The sequence below is a fragment of the Petaurus breviceps genome, unplaced genomic scaffold (genome assembly GCF_028583685.1).
Source record: "Petaurus breviceps papuanus isolate PSGF00001 unplaced genomic scaffold, PetGlider_PUasm1.0 140, whole genome shotgun sequence".
Classification (NCBI taxonomy): domain Eukaryota; kingdom Metazoa; phylum Chordata; class Mammalia; order Diprotodontia; family Petauridae; genus Petaurus; species Petaurus breviceps.
This window is the reverse complement of record NW_027185698.1, coordinates 35,621,352-35,642,920: the sequence shown is the minus strand read 5'-3', so window position 1 is coordinate 35,642,920 and position 21,569 is coordinate 35,621,352. Positions and strand designations below refer to the sequence as shown.

At 41.7% G+C, this 21,569-nt stretch overlaps 1 protein-coding gene across 5 annotated transcripts in view; it reads left to right on the top strand.

Moving 5' to 3' along the window:
* PPP2R2C (protein phosphatase 2 regulatory subunit Bgamma) overlaps positions 1 to 21,569 on the top strand; it is a 397,718-nt gene that overhangs the window by 368,580 nt on the left and 7,569 nt on the right. For all 5 annotated transcript variants that reach the window (XM_069070101.1, XM_069070108.1, XM_069070117.1 and 2 more), the window contains 2 exons: positions 8,309 to 8,478; positions 11,790 to 11,881. In XM_069070101.1, coding sequence (XP_068926202.1) covers positions 8,309 to 8,478; positions 11,790 to 11,881 — 262 coding nt within the window. The remainder of the gene's footprint in view (positions 1 to 8,308; positions 8,479 to 11,789; positions 11,882 to 21,569) is intronic.

Here is a 21,569-nt window from a genome sequence, read left to right as displayed (position 1 = left end):
AGAAAGAGATGATACCACCTCTGCTCTCATGAAGATACAGTCTAATAGGAGAAGACAATAAACACAATGTTATATGTATGATAAATAAATTAAGGGAGAGCAAAGGAAGGTTTCCTGTAAGAAGTGGCATTTACATTGGACTTTAAAAGAAAGGGAAGGAATTCAAAAGACAAAGAGGGAGAAGGAGGCCATTTAGGCATACAGAATACTCTGAGCAAAGACCCATTAGTGGGATTTCATTCAGAAAACATCAGGGGCTCAGTATAGCTGGAATATAAGTTATACTTAGGGGAATAGTGGGAGATGAGACTGGAAATATAAGTAGGAGCTTGATTGAGGAAACCTTAAACTACAGTCATCCAGAAATTCATCTTGACCCCCTGGAGCCCACTTCCTATAATCTTCCCTTTTTTCCCCATTCTTTAATCATAGCCATTGCTAAAGATGTATGAGGACCATTTCACACCCACCCAGGGAGGGGAGCAAGACTCTTACTCTCCAGCCCTTGGAGATGATGGTGCTATAAAATGCCTAATGAGAACGAGGAACTGTTGCCAAGGAAATAGAGTGTCATGCACTCCTTAATTATGCAAAAATCATTCAAATTTAATCAGAGGAAGAGTCCTGCTGATTCATATCCCAACAACTTCAAATAATTAGAGGGAAAAATCATACAATTGAATCAGTCACAAATGATATATGATTCTTAAAGGTGTTTCTTTAAACTCTTGGCAGCAAATAATTACTGCAAAATTCTCTTTGTTATTTAATCAATAATTGTAGAGACCCTTGTTATCTTTTATAAATACCCAGACTGAGGGAGTAGGGGGTTGGGGACTCAAAAAAGAATGCTCTTTCATTGTCTTTTGGGAAATGAATTTTTTTCACCAAACATTTCACAGAAATATATTATAGAATATAAATATATATGTATATATTTATATTTCCCCTAAACATCCCTTTATAACCTTTTCAAAAAGCAACCTGGAAAGAAAACTAGACTTGAAAACAAGAGATCTGGGTTGGAATCTTAGCTCTGACCCTGAGGTTGCAAATCTCTTACCTTACATAAGAGGAAACTAAAGACCAGAGAGGCTGGACAACTTCTGTAAGGTCATTTTGATAGAAAATAGAAGAGCCTGATTTCAAACCTAGGTCCTCTGGTCTAGAGAGGTCGCCTTGCCCTAGTGCCATGCTGCTTTGTGAACCTGACCAAATTACTTTAACCTTGCTGGGCCTCAGTTTCCTCATTTGTAAAATGAAGCTAGCTGAGATGATGTCTGTTGTGGCAGTGTAATGTCATTAACCACATTGGTAAAGTTATAATGTTCTTTAATAGCTCTTTCATCCAATCCAGGGGCTCTTAACCTGAAGACCATGAACTCAATTTTCTAAAAATTTTGATGTTCTAAATGTACAGCTATTTTGATAACTGTATGACTGTATTTCAGTGTAACTTGCTTCATCTATAATCCTATGTATTTTATTTTCAGCATTTAAAAACATTGTTTGGAGAAGGAGCCCATAGTTTTTACTAGATGAGCAAAGGGACTCCAAAAAGGTTAAGAACCTATGGCCTCATCTTTTGATGCTATGGCACCTTTAATTTGATTTTCAGTCCTTAAAATGAAGAAATATTCTGACACAGACAAATATTTCAGTTTTAACATAAGTCAATCTTGTGACATGTTTCCATTAATCCTTAGCTGTGGATTTGACTCTTCCCATGGCCTATGGATTCTTCCTTTTTTATTTTATTTTTTCAGTTAACAAGCATTTATTTTCTTTTATGCCCATCCACTCCCAATATAAAGTATGACCTGGGCTTGAATCTTTGGGTTTGCTATTTACCACCGTGGTGACTGTGGCCAAGTCACTTAACCAGTCCAGTGAATCTCCATAAGTTGAAGGTCTTGGCCTAGCTGACCTCAAGGGTCCCTTCCAGCTCTGGGTCTTATGCCCCATTCCCAGCAGAACCTGACTTAGAACAACGGCATCTAAATTAAACAGATATAGATATTTTGCCACATATAAAGCATGATGGTAGACCCTCCTTAAATAGATATGGCTTTAATGGTTTAGAAAGAAAAGCAATTGTGTGATTCGTAATCACCTTCAACAAGTAGGAGAGTTTTAAATGCTTTCCTAGACCCAAGGCAAGGATGCTTTTGTTGTTGTTCAGTTGTCTCAGTCATGTCCGACTCTTGGTGACACCATCTGGGGTTTTCTTAGCAAAGATATTGCAATGGTTTGTATCACCTTCTCCTGCTCATTTTACGGAGGAGGAAACTGAGGCAGGAAGTGCTGGGGGACTTTTTTATCCAGAGTTATACAGCTAGTAAGTGTCTGTTTCTGGATTTGAACTTGGGTCTTCCTGACTACAGTCCTAGTGCTCAATCCATTGTGCTTCCTAGCTGCCACAAGGTCCCTTGGTACAATGCTTTTTTTTTTTCTAATGCCCCAGAAATATATAGACATGCCTATTTAGATCATTTTGGATAAAGTTGAAAAAAAAACTCAGCCAAAACAATTTTTTCACTGCTAAAGACTTGAAATAATTACAAATGAACATGGAAACTGTGTGTGTATATATATATATATATGTATATACATATATATATATATATACACACACGTGTGTGTGTGTGTACGTGTGTGTGTGTGTGTGTTTAAAGCATAGTCTTTGGTTCAAAGGAGCTTCCAGTCTCATGGAGAGCAGGAGGTGAAGGGAGGAAACAACAGAGAGTTTAGTAAGTATAATATAAAGTTAATTATAGTACAAAATGAAGGGTGCCATCCTATGTATGGGGGGCTGACACAGAAGGAGACGGCTAGCTGTGGAAGTTGTGAGAGGCCAGAGAATTTGAGGGAACATTGAGATATCCATTGAAGTCCTTAAATAAGAGAGGAGGGGTTGGCTTGCAAAGAAAGCCTGTCAGCTAGGTCCTGAACCCCTCGAGAGAATAGTGAGTAAGAAGCAGGAGGCCACAGATAACTGCTACCAGGATCTGGACAGGGTGACCCAGACAGATGGAGCAGCCTCGGAGGAGGAGAGCTTGCTGGTGATGGCAGTAGATGGAGGGGCAGAAATGGCTGTGGGGGGTGGGGCAAGGGCTATGCCAGGTTTTTTATCCTAGATTCCTGTCTGGGGAGACATAGGAAAGAAGTACACCCCATACTGGAAGGGTGGCCAGTGTGATGCATTCTTTTTTGAGAGATCTAGGTTTTCCTGGAGAGAGTGTGAAAAGAAGAGTTGAGAAGATGAAGGGAAACCAATGACCGTGCTTTTTCTCATTCTATGCCTTCTTCCCAGCAGCTAACTGGGACCTCTCCTTCTTCTGGACTAAGAGATGTTTTTCTTCCTATGCTCTGATTGTATTTTAATTGGCATGATCTTTATCATTATTTCTTTTATCTCCTTCCTTCCTAGACATAAGCTTCTAGAATGCAGCAATGCAAGGAGGTTCAGTGGAAACAATAATTGTCTCTGCTGACTTGGGGCTGGGAAACACCTCGGTTCAAGTCTCTCCTTTAACATTTACTGGTTCTGTGGCCATGGCCAGTCACTTAATTTCTCTGAGCCTCAGATCCCTCATCTGTAAAATGGGAATAACAGCTAGAGTACCTACCGAAAGAAGGAAGGAATGAAAAAGGATGAGGTGTAATAAGCATGCAAGCTTTTTCATTATGGAGCAGGTGCTCCACAGAGGAGGAGGTGAGCAGATCTGGAGTAGGACATTTTGCTTTAGGGGGAAGGAGAGGATTGAGGGTGATAGGAAACGAGGGAGTCAGAACTTGAGTTTGGGAGCAGGGTTTTTTTGTCTGTAGCTGACGGTAAATTATCACAGGGATAGGAGAGATAAGAGGGGCTGGAAGTAGCCTATGGTGCCATTGAGCTGGTCCTGAAGTCTAACGAATTGAAAGGTGGTTTGTCCAGTCAGCTTCCCAGCCACAGACAGGGCCTGACTCTGTTGTGTATGTGAACTAAATTAGCCTTTGCCCCAAGGTTCATTACAGAGAAAAGCCAAAGTAAGCACATGAACCATAGAGCCTGAGATCTTCAGGTAAAAGGAAATTTCCTGCCAGTCCATAGCTTCTTTCCCTTCCCCCCCTTCCCCAGATGTCATCTTTTCTCATTTTAACCCACAGGTGACCCTCATATTACAGTCTTCCTTCTTTTCTCTCTGTTGGGATTTAAGAGATTCTTTAAAGTTCATTACCCACCCTGTCGAGTCATGTGTCTAGGTGACCTAGAGGTGGCCAGGTGACAGTACTTAGGGCCTGGAGTTAGGAAGACCTGAGTTCAAATCCGGCCTTGGATACTTGTTAGCTGTGTCATCCTGGGAAAGTCACTTAACTGCTGCCTGCCTCAGTTTCCCCTTATGAAAAATAGCATTGTCCTGAGGATAAAATGAGATAATTTAGATATTTTCTTCATAAACTTAAAGTACTAAATTCATTCTAGATATGATTGTTATTGTTTTTGTTATTAATCATATACTTACCTGACTAGACTTTCAAACAAACTCTACAGTTGTAGGATTGTGGAAAATCTCACAATTCTCATAGTCAAAGAATCTTAGAGTTAGAATCTATCAAGCATTACCTACTATGTGCCAAGCATTATTCAAGGGACCAGTGATGCAAAGACAAATGTGAAATGATCCCTGACCCCATGGATTCACAGTGTAGATGAGGGGAGAGACAACATCTAGATATGCACAAAACTGATATGAGGACAAGAAAAGAAAGATTTAATTTAAAAAATTAAGCAATGCAACCAGGTTTAAAACAAAATATAACAAGCTACCAGGTCATTTAGTGGGGCAGGCACCATCAGGAGGAGAATCCTGAAAAGCCTGGAGTTCATAGTTATCATCACATGCATTGGATCACATTTATATGCCTTAGGATTTACGAATCCCTTTCCTGACACCAATCCCAGAGTTAGGGAGGGAATGCAAGGAACTCTCCTCATTTTACAGATAAGGAAACTGAGGCCCTGAGAGGAGAAGGTGCTTGCCTGCTGTCACACAGCCAGGCAGTATCTAGGCAAGGCACTCTGACTTCAAATCCAGTGTACTTTTCATTGTACCAGGGCCTACTTTCAAGCATCTCATTTTTAAAAACAGCAATAATGACAAATCCTGAAAGTTACAGTCCTCCCAGGGGAAAAGTAACTAGTCCAAGGTTGTCCAGTGATGTTAGAATGTTAGGTCAAAGACCCAGGTTCCTTGATGCCAGCCCACACTGTTAGACTGCTTCTATTCACCTTAACCCCAGCCCTGGTGTTCAAGTTCCAGTTCTTAGGTCTCCCTCCCTTGTATCCCCCACCCTAAGTACTCATGGCCTAGGACTCGAGGGAAAAATGATTTAAGAGCACGTGATGGGGTGGGTTTTCCCCCATAAAGGGAGAGCTAAAATGTTTTCCATCTGCCAACTGTGATGGGTTTTAAAAGCCAACTTCCTGACAGTCTTGAAATTCAGAAGTGAGTTGAAAACTCTTCATAGCTATAAATAAGAAAACCTTGTCGGGTCCTTCTCCCCATCCTTGAGCAGGGCCTTCACATCATAATTAGGAGGATGGAATTTCTGCCATTTGTAATACACAGTTTGGACAGATCCAAGGGAAGAGGTGTGAGAGATGATAATTGGGTGGCGCTCATCAGTCTCCTATTGAAAACCTGACAAGATAATTACCCGATATCTGCCCCGCTGAACATCTCAGGGAATTTTAAAAGAGCTATTTAAAAGCATTTGTTTAAATGTCTGGCAGAAGATGAGAAGTTCTCTTTGAAGTAGTTCGTTTTCCTCTGTGCTGTGTTTAGCGGGGTGCGCTCAGCCACACTAGGTCTCCTCCATGCTTAGTCTTGTCATTACCAACCATCTCCAAGTCCCAAGGCTTTGGGACTTGGATTCATAAGACCTGGATTCAAATCCTGACCCCACCCCACCCCCACCTTATTTACTGGTTGAGTCCTTATCTTAGAGCCTCTGTTTCTTCAGCTACCCACCTTACAGAATTGTTTTTGTTTTGTCTTATCTCCAAGAGGGCTGCCTCCCTGGATGAGTGTCAGGAGGAAGGGTTCTGGGAGTGAAGATGGAAAAAGACAGAGTCAAATACCCTTTGTCGACTTTGTCAGCAGATTAGTAGTTAGAGATGGCCAGGTGGTGCGATGGGAAGAGTGCTGGACCTGGAGTCAGGAAGCTCTGAGTTTAAATCCTGCCTCAGACACTTACTGCCTGAGTGGCCCTGGACAAGTCACTAACCTCTTCAGTTTCCTCATCTGTAAAATGGAGATAATAACAACACCTACCTCCCAAGGTTATGAAAGATGTTTGTAAAGCACCATGCAAGTCTTCAAGCTCTGCATAAACACTAGCTATTATTATCCTTGTCATCATTCTATGAGTATTTATTGGATGTCTGTTAGGTAGCCAGCACTGCCAGAAGTCATTCATACTTAGGGTGTCTACTCCAGAGCCCAGAACTCTGTCTTATTCATCTTGATACCTCCTCCAGCTCCTGACCCAGGATCCTATGTGTAATACTTTGTGGAAGCTGTTATTGTAGAATTCTAAATTGTCTGGGCTTTAATAAAAATATTCTCAAAAGTTATCAATTTAGGAGGTTTTGTTCCTGCAAGGAAATTAACTTTTTTGTTCCCTTTCTTAAATTAATGAAAGAAATAAGCATTTATTAAGTGCTTGCTGTGTGCAAAGCGCCACGCTAAGGACGGGGAATATAAGGAGAAAAATAAGCCAGTTTCTACTCTAAAGGAGCTCACATTCTAAGTGAGGAGACAGACACCAATAGGAGCTTTGAGCTAAAAGTCTGAAAAATGGCCTGGTGGTCATTAGAATACAATGCCAAAGCAGAAGGTAATGCACTTTCTTCAGTGTTATCCCTATCCATAGCACCATATCTGTTTCTGATGCTGAGTCATTTGATGGTGCCAAGGACTTTGGTGGTGAGAGCTTTCATCTCTGGGCTTTCAGCAGCTGTGGCTGCTAAGGAGGTGCCCAGCACCTCCAGGGACAGTTGTCATGTCTTATCTCCATAAGGACTGGTAACCTGGATGAGTGTCAGGAAGAAGGGTATGGTGAGCAAAGATGGAAGAAAGGTCAAGAGCCTGGGGGATTTAATCCACTGCTCTTCCTGGGGTTCCTGGATTATTTCATGTGTGTGATGGAAGGAATGCTGAACTGGACTTTGGAAATCCTGAATTTGGGTCCCACATTTTCCCCATCTGTCAGATGAGGATCTTGGCCTAGATGACCGCCAAGGCCCTTTCTAGTTCTTAGATGCTGTATTAACCTGCCCTTCCTTCTCAAGGTGAGGACTCAAAGAGGCAGTTCATAGGGGACTCATAAGCCATGGACAGAGGGATAATACCCTCTAGTTAAAGACCTCTAATGACGGGAAGCCCATTACTCCCTGAGTCAGCCCATTCTGTTTTTGGCAACTCTCTTAGGAAGCTTTTATAGGGTGGTAAGATCTAGGTCATTGACAAAGATCATAGGGGTTAGCCTTTTCAATTCAATACATTTATTCAACCCCTATTGTGTTCAGGGTACTGTGCCAGACACTTTCAGAGATTTAGCTTGAGAAAGCACAGTTCTTGATATCATGGAGGTTATGGTTTAATAGGGAAGGAAGGAAGGAAGGAAGGAAGGAAGGAAGGAAGGAAGGAAGGAGAGGAAGGGAGGGGGGAGGGAGGGAGGAAGGAAGGAAGGAAGGAAAGAAGAAAGAGAGAGAGAGAGAGAAGATAATTATGATGTATGGTATAATGGGTGGGGCTGATTAGGGGAATCCCTGATTTGCTGGATGGGGTCACCTCCTACTGATCTGGACAGGCATTTTGATCCTTTGATGAGAAACATATCCCTTGCCTCAATGACAAAGGAAACTCCTGTTTAGTCTGCTGTGTTATCCCAGCAATGCACATGCTGTTCAGCAACGAGTCAGAGAACCTTGCCCCCTCCAGGAGAGGTACCCCTACCCCAGAAATCAGAGGTTCCCCCCCAATCATTCTCATTGTGACAGTCTTCCACAATAGCTGAGCAAAGAGAGTGAAAGCAGAGTATGTTGGCAGATCTGAAGAGTGACAGATCCTAACTTTGCTTAGCATTTTAATTCTGAGCTCAATAACACTCTGTGAACTTTCAGAACAATTGAAATACCATTGACACCAGGGATCTGGGAAGGCTTCCTGGAGAAGGTGATAGTTGAATAAAATATGTCCCCTGCCAACCTCATAGAACTTACTTTCTAAGGTCATTGTTTTTCATTTCTTTGCCTATGCAGTTTTTGAAGAACCAGAAGACCCCAGTAATAGATCCTTCTTCTCTGAAATCATCTCCTCGGTGTCAGATGTCAAATTCAGCCACAGTGGCCGGTTCATGCTCACCAGGGATTACCTCACGGTCAAAGTTTGGGATCTGAATATGGAAACAAAGCCTATAGAAACATACCAGGTAGGAAGCTGCCATTTCTTGCATTCAAAAACTCCCTTACTGCCAAAGGTGCCCTTGGTGTCCAATGCTCTATGGTGAGTCCCAGGGGTGTCAGAGGCATGGTGGTAGAGGAGAAAGAACTCTAAATTTGCATCCTCACAGAGAGGTGCCAGATAGGTGCTGCTGTTATCGCTATTTTACAGTTGAGGTAACTGAGGCAAATGGAGGTTAAGTGACTTGGTCGGGGTCACACACAGATAGTAAGTGTCTGAGGCCTGGCTTGAACTCAGATCTTCCTGACTTAAGGCCCAGAGCTCTCTCCACTGCACCATGGCTGCCTTGGAACAGCACAACCCAAGATGGAGATGTAGGAAATTCCAAGACACAGAAGGGATGTTAAGGGCGCAGAGTCCAACTTTGTCTGGGGTGCAGTGAACACAACTGGGAGTAAACTGACAGTGTAGGGCATCACGAGATTTTGAGGGGCCTTGAATGCCAAAGCAGTGGGGAGCCACTGAAGGGTTCTGAGCAATGGAGAAGCCTTGATCAGAGGTAGAAATAGCCTGGCTACTGTATGTACTTTGTGGGTTTGAAAATTTCAGTTTGAAGTTTTGGGAAAATAAGAAGAATTAATATAATGCTCTAAGGTGTCCAAAGTGCTTTGAATATTTGAACTTTCCAACAACCCTATTTAGTTTCTGTTATGCCCATTTTAAAGATGAGGAAACTTAGGCTGATAAACCTTAAGAGATTTGTCCAAGATCACATAGTTCATAAAGCAGGATCTTAGGTCTTCCTCAAGCACTCTATGCACCATGCTTCCTGGCTGCCTGAGATCCATTAGGCAGCAGTCTGTTCATTCCTCAGGATCGATAGGGAGCAGGACTGAGAACATTCCCTTTTGACATGCTTCTCATGGGGGAGACTACCTGTATATAAACAGACCCAGACAAGGCACATACAGAGTAAACAGAAGAACAGACTAGCAGCTTGGGGGAGGAGTGCCCTGGGGGTTCAAAGGAAAAAGAAACATCTCCTGGGGGAGGAAGAATCAGAGGAGGCAGAGGGTTTACCCTCAAAGGAGTGGGGAGAGTGTCCTGACTGGCCAGTCCTTGCAGGATGGTCTATTCTCTGTAAAGACAGAGATCCAGATGGTAAACATGCCCCCTCTAGAAAGGAATGTTTACCGCTGTAATTGTGGAGTAACGAGGAGTCTTTCCAGAGACAGAAGCTGTAGAAAGCAGGATTTTCTGGAAGGAAGGCCAAACATGGAATTGCTTCTTATGAGCGACGGTTTTGTGTTTATCTTTTGGAAAAGTCCTTTTTGCTATCATGGTGATATTTAGTGATACAATATTTCAAGGACTTGTGTGGGCACTCTCTCATTGATAAAGTTTGTGGCTCCTGGGGGAGTTTTCTGAATGGCTAGGGATGAAAAAATGACATCCACCTGGATACAGGCAACAAGTTAGCACAATGGATAGAGTTCTGCGTCTGGAGTCTGGAAGATATGAGTTCAAATCTGGCCTCAGACAACTTACTATCTGTGTATGACCTGAGCATTTTGCTTAACTCCTATTTGCCTCAGTTTCCTCATCTGTAAAATGAGGGATGCTAGGTACACAGTCTATCTCTGGATACATGCAGATGCTCTCTCTCTCTCTCTCTCTCTCTCTCTCTCTCTCTCTCTCTCTCTCTCTCTCTCTCTCTCTCTCTCATATATATACTCAAAGTCCTTCCAAATCAGTAGATATATCATGCAGAACCCAAAGAATGGCAGTAGTAGCAGCAGCTTACATTTATCTGATAGCACTTTTCATTTACAATGTTTTTTTATTACATATTTTCTCTCATCTGATCCTTAAAACAGACCATGATGTCAACAGGTTAGGTAGCATTATACTGGTTTTATGGATGAGGAAATCAAGGCTCAGTAGGGATATAATGACACCCCTAATCAATGGCAGGGCTTACTAAGCAAGTCCCTTTGATTTCTCTCACGTTCAAACTCAGTTCCATAGAGCCTGGCATAATGGAAAAAAACTAGAATCAAAGCTATGGCTGGCAGCACTACTGCTGACTCACTGTGTGATGGTGGGCAAGTCATTTTCTATCTTTTGAGCATCCATTTTCTCTTCTGTAAAATGGAGTTGGACTTGACCACTGGTGGGGGGGACTTTGAGGTCTAACATCCTGTGACTGTGACCCTTAATCTTGGGTTCTTTCCACTGTCCCACACTTCCTATGATATCCTCTGTGCATTCAATGCATGCCAAGTAATTTGACTCTCAGCTCTGTTATCCTGGGCACATATTTTTGGAGAGGGATAAGCTAGTATGATATACTGTGTCTTAGGGTAATGGACCATCCACACAGAAATAGGACAGCAATATGTAATTTATTTCCATGGTCATTTTCATTAAATATCTAATTAACTACTAATCTATTTGCTGACTTGTAAATAATCAATTTACAAATGCCTTTCTATCAGACTAGATTTTCATATAGGGTGTTGGTATAAGTGAACATGAACACAATGATGCTTTCTCATGTAAGTCTTCTGTGGACAGAGACAGGAATCAAGTTTAAGAACCAGATGGTATTGTCATAAAGTGGTGGCATTGCCTTGACGGGATTGTAGAATCACATAAAGTTTAAAAAATCTTAGAGTTATAGAATTTTATTTTTTTAGAAATTCAGAATCATAAAATCACAGAGTCAAAGACTTATAAAGTCACAGGAGACTCTAGAATCCAACACTCTTCATTATGGCATGCTCTGTTGAACTGAGTTTAGCCCAAGAGAGATCAGAGGGACTTTCCCTGCCAGAATCATAGAATTATTCAATTGTAGCGTCTTAAACTCAAAGGTTTTTAGAATTATGAACTCTTAAAGACAGAAAGATATCAGCATGCACATGTATACAAATAAGTGTAATACAGGTTAGAATATAATAAATGAAGAAGTATAACCTTGGGCAACTGGTTCTGTAGGCCCCAGTTTCTTCATCTGCAATACGAGGGATTGGGCCCAATGAGCCTCTGAAGTCCCTGGTTCTAGATCCAGAACTCCAAACTCATAGCTATGAAAAATTTGAAGAGGGGAAAATCCCCTCCAACTGAGGCTCTCTTCTTTGACTCAGTTTACCTCATCCATAAAATGGGGGAAATGATACCTGGGCTACCTGTCCAGCAGAGTCGTTGTATAATACAGAAAATACTCGAATGGGAAATCACTCTACAAATGTTAGTTATGGCATTGGAGGGATGGTGAATGATAACAACTTATCAACATTCCACTGGAGAATAACCAGATTCTTTTTCTCTTAACAGGTTCACGATTACCTTAGGAGCAAGCTGTGTTCCCTGTATGAAAATGACTGCATTTTTGACAAGTTTGAATGTGCCTGGAATGGATCTGATAGGTAACTCTGACTCCATCATGTGATACATTTGACCCAGAATGGAAGTCTCTGTAGGACCCTCTCTCTATCTCAGCAGAGACCACCTCTCTGGAGTCTTTATTACCAAGGTTTTAGCTGCCTTTGTTCTGTCCTTGTTTCTGATGACCTTGAGTGAAGGTTTAAGATACCAGATCTTTCTTCACAGACTTCCATTATTCCTGCTGACCTGATCACATATCCCAAACTCCTGAGTTAGGTCATAACTGAGTTTTTTATGATCTTAACTGGGAGCTCAGTGACACAATGTGAATGCTACAGCAAGCTATTAGAACAGTGACCAAATAAGGTCTTTAATGACATTCATCATTCTCATTGTGTGTTAAAACTAACAAGCCACCAACAAATCAGGTAGTCAGATCATATGAGAGCAGACCAAATGGAGGCTAATGGACAAATTATCTGTTGAGTCCTTACTATGCAGAAGGCATACACACTAAGTCCACAAGTTGAAAGAACACATTTCACTAAGCTGTATTGTAAATCCTGTTTGTTTATCAGCTTTGTGTATGACTCTGTCCTCTGATTATAAATGTTACATGGTGAGATGGATTGAGTTCCTATTGCTAACTGATAAAGACTGTGCATGGGTGAATGTGTATGTGTGTGCATGTGTGTTTTAGGCATGCTAGAGAAAATTCAAACATCTTCTTCACTGATGAGCAGACTAATAATACTTACTTAGTTCACTGAACAATGAAATAACTATGTGGATAAGGAAGGACCAGTGGGTGATACTCTGATACTCAGTGTTCACTTTAAGGCAATTGTGGTGGTTATGATGGCATTATTCAGGTGAGTGATGTCCCTTTCATTATGACACCAGTTCGGTGAGGGACTGACAAATGGGTACAATTTAGGTGAGCATTCAAAAAAACAGGAATGTTCCCTCACCATCAAGCCCATGTTTGCCCTGATGCCCAAAGCAGCTCTGCCTAGGCACACACCTGGCAGCTGTTAGTGCTGGGCTGCAGGGAGGAGGAAAAAGAGCCTTTCAAGTTGCCAGCAGGTGGCTCCCACATGTTGCTAGTTATAATTTCTCGTGGTGCCCAGCTGCTTTAGCAAGCTGAGGTTGTTTAATGTAGTGAATCGAGGCAGTAGATTTGAAAAACACAAGTTTTTGCTTTGTGACTGACTTCCCAGCTCTGTGGCCTTGGGAAAGTCCCCAAGACTGTTGTTTCCTCATTTACAATAAAAAAAACCCCCAACAGCTAACATTTGCACCTAATAACTGCACAGGCTTGCTCTGCAAAAAGCACTCTTTGAATGATAAGTTTTTATGGAAATATGGGTTTTTAGTGTTACCTGTCTAAACCATTGTTATTCTGGGCTATTTATATGGACTTTGTAGTTTGCAGGAGTACATCACTCAAAGGATACTGTCTGTATATCTCTCAGTGATGTTGGCCTTCTTTCTTTTCTTTCTTTTTTTTTTTTTTTTTTAAGCAATCGGGGTTAAGTGACTTGCTCAAGGTTACATGGCCAGTTATTTCTGGGTGTGGTGCTGAGTATCTGAGCATGGGATTCGATACAGGCCATCCCGACACTGGAGCCGGTGCTCTTACTCGCTGAGCCACCTGGCCGCCCCTAAGCAATTGGGGTTAAGTAACTTGCTCAAGGTTACACGGCCAGGTGTTTCTGGGTGGATGCTAAGTGTCTGAGCCTGGGATTCGATCTCCAGGTCTTCCTGACACTGGAGCCAGTGCTCTTACTCGCTGTGCTACTTGGCCGCCCCAGCCTTCTTTCTTTATGGAGAAAGTTTTACGGTCCCTGACTTGGGAACTTTCAAGGGACTAGGTAGTTTTGAATCAGGGAGGCCCCTCTCTCACCTAGCAACAGAAAGTTGCCTCCTCAAGTCAGTCATATGATTCAGTGGGGCCGAGTTTCATAAGATCTATTGCTCTGGATGGAGCCAAGTAAAAGAGGGGTGATTTTTAATTGTTTCACATTCCAAACAGTGTCAAGATAAACTAGATATCCTTTGATAATTATGATATTGCTAAGGATAGCTGGGGGCAACCAGATGCATGGACAGAATGCCAGGCCTGGAGTCAGTCATCTTCCTAAGTTAAAAATTCAGCCTCAGACACTTACTAGCTGTGTGACCCTGGGCAAGTCACTTAAACTTATTTGCCTCAATTTCTTCATCTGTAAAATGAGCTGGAGAAAGAAAAGGCAAACCACTCAGTATCTTTGCCAAGAAAACCCCAAATGGGGTCATGACGTCAGTCACAACTAAGCAACAACTACAACAAGGATAGCTAAAGTATACAGATGTCTAATGAGTCAAGAGAAACCTGTGATGTTATCCCGGCTCTGGCATTTTGGGCGAATATCTACACCTCTCTGGGTCTCAGAATTAAATGGTCTCTACCATCCCTTCCAGCTCTGCTGTTCTTTGCTTCTGTGGTCTGTGGAGATGTGTCCCTGTGGACCCAAAAGATTGTGGGACTTTGCTTGTTTCTATGTGCTTTGGAGGGTTGGAGAGACCCTCAGAAGAGGGTCTTTATCATGTCAAAGAAAAGTTAAAAGTCTGCAATGAGTTTGGACTCCCAGATTATTTGATTTAAAAAAAATTATTCATATTTTCTATTTCTTATATCGCCATAGTATCCCACATCTCTTTCCTCTTCCCTGAGAGCCATAATGTATAGAGTATGGCAGAAAGAGAGGGAAAAAAGTCAGCATAGAACATTGGTAATGTCTGGGGTGGCCAGGTAGCACAGCGATTAAGAGCACCGGCCCCAGAGTCGGGATGACCTGGGATCAAATCCGGGCTCAGACACTTAGCACCCACCCAGAAACACCTGGCCGTGTAACCTTGAGCAAGTTACTTAACCCCAATTGCTTAGGGGCAGCCAGGTGGCACAGTGAGTAAGAGCACCAGCCCCAGAGTCAGGATGACCTGGGATCAAATCCGGGCTCTGATACTTAGCACCACACCCAGAAACACCTGGCCATGTAACCTTGAGCAACTTAACCCCAATTACTTTAAAAAAGAAAATGGTAATGTTTTTAGAAAGTCTGAAAACTCTTACAATGTGTAACATTTGTGGACTTCCCACCTCTACAAAGGGGTGTGGGTTGAGGGTGTCTTCTGGCATCTCTTCATTTGATTATTTGAGGCATGGTAAGTTGAAACCATACCTTCATTCAAGAATATAGAAGATTCCATGTGGGGGACGCCCATCCATGGCCATGGACATGAGAACCGAGTAAGCCAGTAGAGCACGTTGTGGTTATTTTTGTTGGTCTGAATGGTCCATCCCTACTTTAAGGATGGGGAGATTTTTCAAGGTGAGTGTTCCCTCCACTATAACTTAGTTCATGCTCTTCAGGAGTTGCGGTGGCTCCAAAATTCTTTGCTGTGCAACCCACCTGGTTATGAACCTTCATGAATGTAATCAGTCCTTGGATGGCAGCACTTGTTGTTTTCCAGTTTGCCATTGAACCTGACAGAGTTTGGGCTTCACTGACATAGTCACCAAGAAACCATCCCACCAGGAGCTCTTGAAGATGGAATTTTTTGAAAGTCATTAATAACAGGTTATCAGAAAGTCATGTTTATGTAACACTTTAGTAATAGCTAGTGGCTAACATTTACCTAACACTTTTTTTTTTTCTGGAGGGAGGAGGGTAGGGCAATTGGGGTTAAGTGACTTGCCCAAGGTCACATGGCTAGTAAGTGTTAAGTGTCTGAGGCTGGATTTGAACTCAGGTCCTCCTGACTCCAGGGCCGGTGCTCTATTCACTGCACCACCTAGCCACCCCTTATCTAGCACTTTTAAGGTTTACGAAACTCTTTCCTAAAACGATCATCCAGCAGAGAATTAGAGAGATAGGAGGCATTTGCAGGGAACATTGTCTCTGGAGTTAGAAGACCAGTGTTCTTAACTAGTTTGGTGATCTTGGACAAAACCCTTAATCTCTCCATACATCTTTTTCTTTATTATAGAATGAAGAGTGTGCATTAGAAAGCTTTCGAAGTACTTTACATCTCTCCTCTAAAGATCCTCAGTCTATCTCAGGGTCATATAGCTGGGGAGCTAGAATTGCCAGAAGTGGGAAAAAACAGTATATTACTAAGTCCTTCCAAACTGATCTTCAGGTCATTTGGACAAAGGAAATGCCATCAGCCTCTTTTACTCTGAGGGACCTTCCTCATCATTAAGACAGCTCCAAAGCATGCAACCCACCTCAGAACTTGGTGCTAAATGGCAGGACAGAACCCAACACCCTCAGCCTCCCCAAACCGCTCCAACCAGCTTGTCTTTTGTAAGATTTTTTCCTCCAGGAAGTAAGTGGGAAAAATAGCTTGACATCCGAGCCTTAATAGAAGGATTATTAACTGTGTGGGTTTAAAATGATTTTAATCATCTTGCTCCAATCACCTCTTGACAGATCTGAGGAATTAGCTTTGTGTGAAATCAACTGGTCTCCATTAAGCTTGCAACATTTCCTTAAAAAAAAAAAAGCATCACTCCATTCATCCCACTCCCTGAGTGTGGGAGGCAAGGTTAGGTTGTTTTTGGAATGATGACAGAAACCATCACTTCCCACGGAAACATATCAGAATGGAAGAAGATGAAATGCCAAGCATAGTACTTGCTACCTTTTGACTATGTCCTCTAAAAGAGAAATGAAATAAGTACTTTGTGTTTAGTCTTACTTTTTTTTTAAACTCTGCTCATAGCTTTATTAGGATTTAGCATTGGAAGGGACCTTAAGGATCTACCCATAGAATCATAGCTGTAGGACTGGGAGGGACCTAAGAGTTCATCTAATCCAACCCCTTCATTCTCACAAATAAAGACGGTAGAGCGATTTGCCCAAGGATCATCTAGTCCAACTGGTTTATTTTATCGATATCTCACAATGAGCCTCTGAGCAGGACTCAACCCCAGTTGCCAGGCTCAATACCAATGCTTTAATATTGTAAACTTTTATGAATCCTACATGAACTTAACCTCAAGTAGGTGACATTGTATTTTGTCCAGACCGTGGCCTTACAGGGTCAGTGTCAAGACTTTCAGCTGATGTGCCCCCTTTAAGTGACAGAATGGAAAGGGCTTGGCTATGTTGTCTCTGTTCAGAGAGCATAGCAATGGCCCACAGCTTGCATAGCCTAACTATCTTTTCTGGCATTTTCAGCCCCATTCCCAACCTTGGTTCTCTGTATCTTTCCCTGTTCTATTCTTATCTGTTTGCTTCAATATCCTAACCTCAAACTGACCCTCAACCTTGATGGCCTCTGAGTCCTTGGCATGGTACCTCTCGCTATGATTCTCCTGGGCAGATTGCTATATTCGTGATTCCTAATTCCATTTTCCATCTTGGTACTTTGTCCTGTTCCTCACAGAAGGAACATTAGTCTCTTTTCTCCACTCATTTGGCCATCATTCTAGTTCAGAATCTCCTTGTCCCTTGACCATAAGGCTGTACTTGTAGTCTCCTATTTGATCTTCCTACCTCAAGTCTGCCCTTTCTCCACACAGCTACCAAATTAATATTTGTCAAGCCTTGCTCCAGAAGCTTTAGTGGCTACCCATTGCCTCCAGAACAAGGCACAGACTTCTCTGGGTGGCATTTAAACCCTTCACCAGTTTTGTTCCAACCTATGTTTGCAGACTCATTTTACATTGCTCTCCTTCGTGCACTCCCATGTGCTATTCTCCATTTCTGATACCTCCATAACTAGAATATAGTCCCTACTCACCTCTGCATCATCAAACCCTTATCTTTGTTCAAAGCTCAGCTTAAATGTTACCTCTTCACTGAGGTCTTTTCTTACCCATCACCAGTTGTTGATTGTTGGTCCTTCTCCAAATCAGCTTTTATTTATTTTGTATAGGCTTTACATCTATTTGTCTGTATCCATATTATTTCCCCCTGGAAAATGCAGGCTTCTTAAAGGCAGGAATTATTTGACATTTTTCTGTTGTGTTCCCAGAGCTAAGTCAGTGCCTGCAATCTAACAGTTGTTTAATAAATACTTATTGAATTAAGGCAAGAGTAGGTGACTGTTTGATCATGCCTCTCCGTTTTCTTTGGCAGAGCATTACCCACTGGCCATAAATGGAATTGCCCATGCAGCCATGAGTGGACTGTCACCCAGTTTTAGCCAGGATTAAAGCAGCCATGGGTGGGTGGGGTCATATCACATAGTGATGACCTCTGAAGTACCTTCCAACTCACTGATTTTTCCTTTATGTTTTCTGAGGTCAGTCTCAGTCACCTTGCCTTTTTTAAAGAGGGAAAATGAGCCCCAAGTGAAATTTTTATTCTTCTGTTAAAATCCAAACTGCAGCATCCACCTAATCTTTTTATTACTCCTAATACTCCCACCTAATACTCTTTTGATTGGATATAAATAATAGAAATTCTACTTTAAAATAATATTCATTAATCACTATGTGGAAATCATCATGTTCATCATCACTAAGGGAGATAAAAGTATGTACAACCCTGTCCCTGTTATGTGGACCTCATACTGTTACACATAACATGTCATAATAAATGCATTACATTTCCTGAGAAAGTTACACTCTGATGCCACAGAGTTTCATGGACATGATTATTTGATCTTCATATTATTAGAAATGTAATTTCTGGTGTGAATAGAAACAATATAATTCTTGTCTCTGGTATTTGCCTTGATCAGGTCACATTTGTGGTATTGGGTTGATTACACCAATATTGGAGTATTGTATTAAGTTCTGAATGCCACCTTTTATGAATGGCATTGACAGGTCAAACTCTTTAACTTCATGAAAGCAGCCATGGGTTCTTGAGTCTATACCAACATTGCTCCAGCAGGTTCTGCTGATTTAGAAAGCCTTTCAGTATGCTTCCAGCTGTCATGGACCCAACTCATTTATGCTTCTTCTCATTATAGCCTTTCCTCCACTAAAAATTTGGCAATCCCTGAAGATCCTACCGAGTATACAAGTCCATCTCTAGGAACAGATCATAATACATTCATTAATTTGTACATAGAATTAGAAACAATTATTTGAAATATACAGGCCCTATACAGGTGCATTAGCTATAAAATCCAACTTAGAGTAAGTTGTAGTAGGTCACATACAGACATAATGCATAATATCATAAATCAGGATCAAATAGAGCAGAACAAATACAGAAATCATAACATCACTTATTGAGTTATTATGGAAAGTATGTATTGTAATATATACTCCACCCCTGGGCATCCATCAGTTGTCTACTTGAATATTTTCTTCACCTATTATCCTTGCAGCATAATCTTGGTGATTTCTTGGATAGTCTTGCCAATTCTGCATTGATCTATTATCCATTCTGCACTCTCAGTATCCTCAGATCCAAGGGCCTTCATTTCCAGGCCTGAGCTTCTTGATTGCCCAGGCTGACTGTGGCTGCCCCATCCCCTAATGGGTCAGGCTCTAAAAGTGGTCTCACTTCCCTTAATATGACCATAGTTGGAATATTAGGCAGGGAAGGAGCTGCCTCTTAATTCAGCATTCCAAATCTGGGATCAAAGTCTAGGTTATCAGATGTGCTTTTTTTTTACTATGTCTAAACTTAATGATGATGCTTTTTTTTTTCTTGGTAGGAAAGGAGAAGGGACCAGATCTGTGATTTCCTTGGTAGAGAGGAAGTTCCCCTTGCTAATGCAGATCAAAAGTCTTAACAATTGTTGGGGGCACTAAGGGGTTAAATAACTTGCTCAGTGTCCTCTAGCCAATATGTATCAGAGGTGGGATTTTAACTCCAGTCTTCCTGACTCTAAAAACAACTCTCTGTTCACTATGATATGCCATCTCTCATCATTAGAAAAATACCAACACGTGCCACTGAAGCTCTCTCCTTCAATGTCTTGTCCCAGTTTCTAGAAGGCTACATTGGCAGAGTACTAGCTCCAACAGGGTCTTTATAGCTGGAAAGGCTTTGAGTAGGCCCCAGTGATAGACAGTTATCTGAACCACTGGCCTACCTAATCTTAGAGCTGCTCATTCCCAGAAGTATGCCAACCAAGCAATAATTTTTGGCCACAGTAACTCTTGAGAATTGTCTAAGAGCCATTGGAGAGTTGGAAGGGACCTCATCAGCCATCTAGGCCAATACATAGATGAAAGGAATCTATGCTTGTTGTTTGTCCTTTGTTTTCGAAGAGGACCAGTGATGTCATGGGGTGATGTCTTATCTTAAGTGCGAATTAGATTTGAGTGAGACAGAGTTGCACAGTCATCAGCCTCATTCTGTCTTCTTTTGTCATCAAAGTCTAGTGAAAGGACAAAAGTCAAGATGACTGGTGATGTCTGGGATGCAGTGGATGACCTCAGCATCTTCAATGTTGGACCAAATTCTAAGTGTTCCATAGTGCTAATTCAGTTGCCTTCATGGTCATTGGAACAAAGAGTTCTCATCTAGCCATTCTGCCAGGGGAAGTCTTCACATGCTTGGGGTAGACATCCCCTTAATTTGCTGACAGGTTTGAGGCCCGTCAGTTACTTGCAGCCTGGTTTAGCCCATCTGCCAAGATGGTTTACTGGGGTGTAGCCACTGTGCATGCTACAGTTTCTCAGAGCCACAGGTGAGATAGGTGAAGCAGATGGACAACAAAGGTGGATTGGCAGCCCTCACACCAGAGATGCTCATCCATCTTGGATACTATAATATACCTGACAGAAGTGGTCATCTGCAGAGAGACTTTGCTGGTCATCAGTGGATAGAATATATGAAACAATGAAATGGTAGATCACGCTGAGTCTTGGGTAAGAATTATATATTTATAGCACATGTCAGGTTATAAGGCATTTTAATATTGTAGTAGCAGTAGTAATATTAGCTCACATTGGTATAGGGGCTTAGGGTTTATAGAAACCTTTTCACATGCATTGTCTCGTTAAATCATCACCACATCCCCATCATGTGAACTCTTAGTCAAAATGATTAATTAGTAGTTTAATGAAACATTATAGGAACAGTCACAAGGAAGCACATGGACTCACAGAATCTGGGAGCTGGAAGGGACTTTAGAGGATGTTTTGTCCAGATATTAAATGTTATAGCTGAATAGAGAGTGGTGAGAGGGAAGAACCTTCTCTTTTGCCTTTCAGGTAGAGTTTAAAGTTCAGAGTCTGGAATGGAAGGCCCACCACCATCTGGAATCTCTCTCTTTGGAACTTTCTCCTGTGCTCACATAATAATGTGTAATCTAGCCGTCTTCTGGTGTTTCATTACCTTACTGGAATGTGAGTTCCATGAGGCCAGGGATTTATATAAACAACTTTATACCCCAATATGAGGTTCTGTGTCCAGTACTGTTTAATATATATCAAATTGTAAACATTGAACAGAGTTAGTGTGGTATGATTGGTGTGTTTGATCTAAAGTTAGGAGAGGCCTGGGTTAAAATCCTGGCTTTAAAGGTTATACATTGTGTAACTGCTTACTCAAGTCATAGGATCATAGTGGGCCCTAAGCAGTAGGTCAGATTTCCTAGTGCTGCTAAACCAGATGAAGATGTAATTGGGAAGTGTCTAACAAAATAATACAATGTAGATAATGCTGATTTGTGGTTTTCTAAGTCATTCTGCAGGAATCTGTTTCTATCTGAGTTTGTTATACCACTGATCTAGTACAACCTCCTCATTTTACAGATGAGGAAACT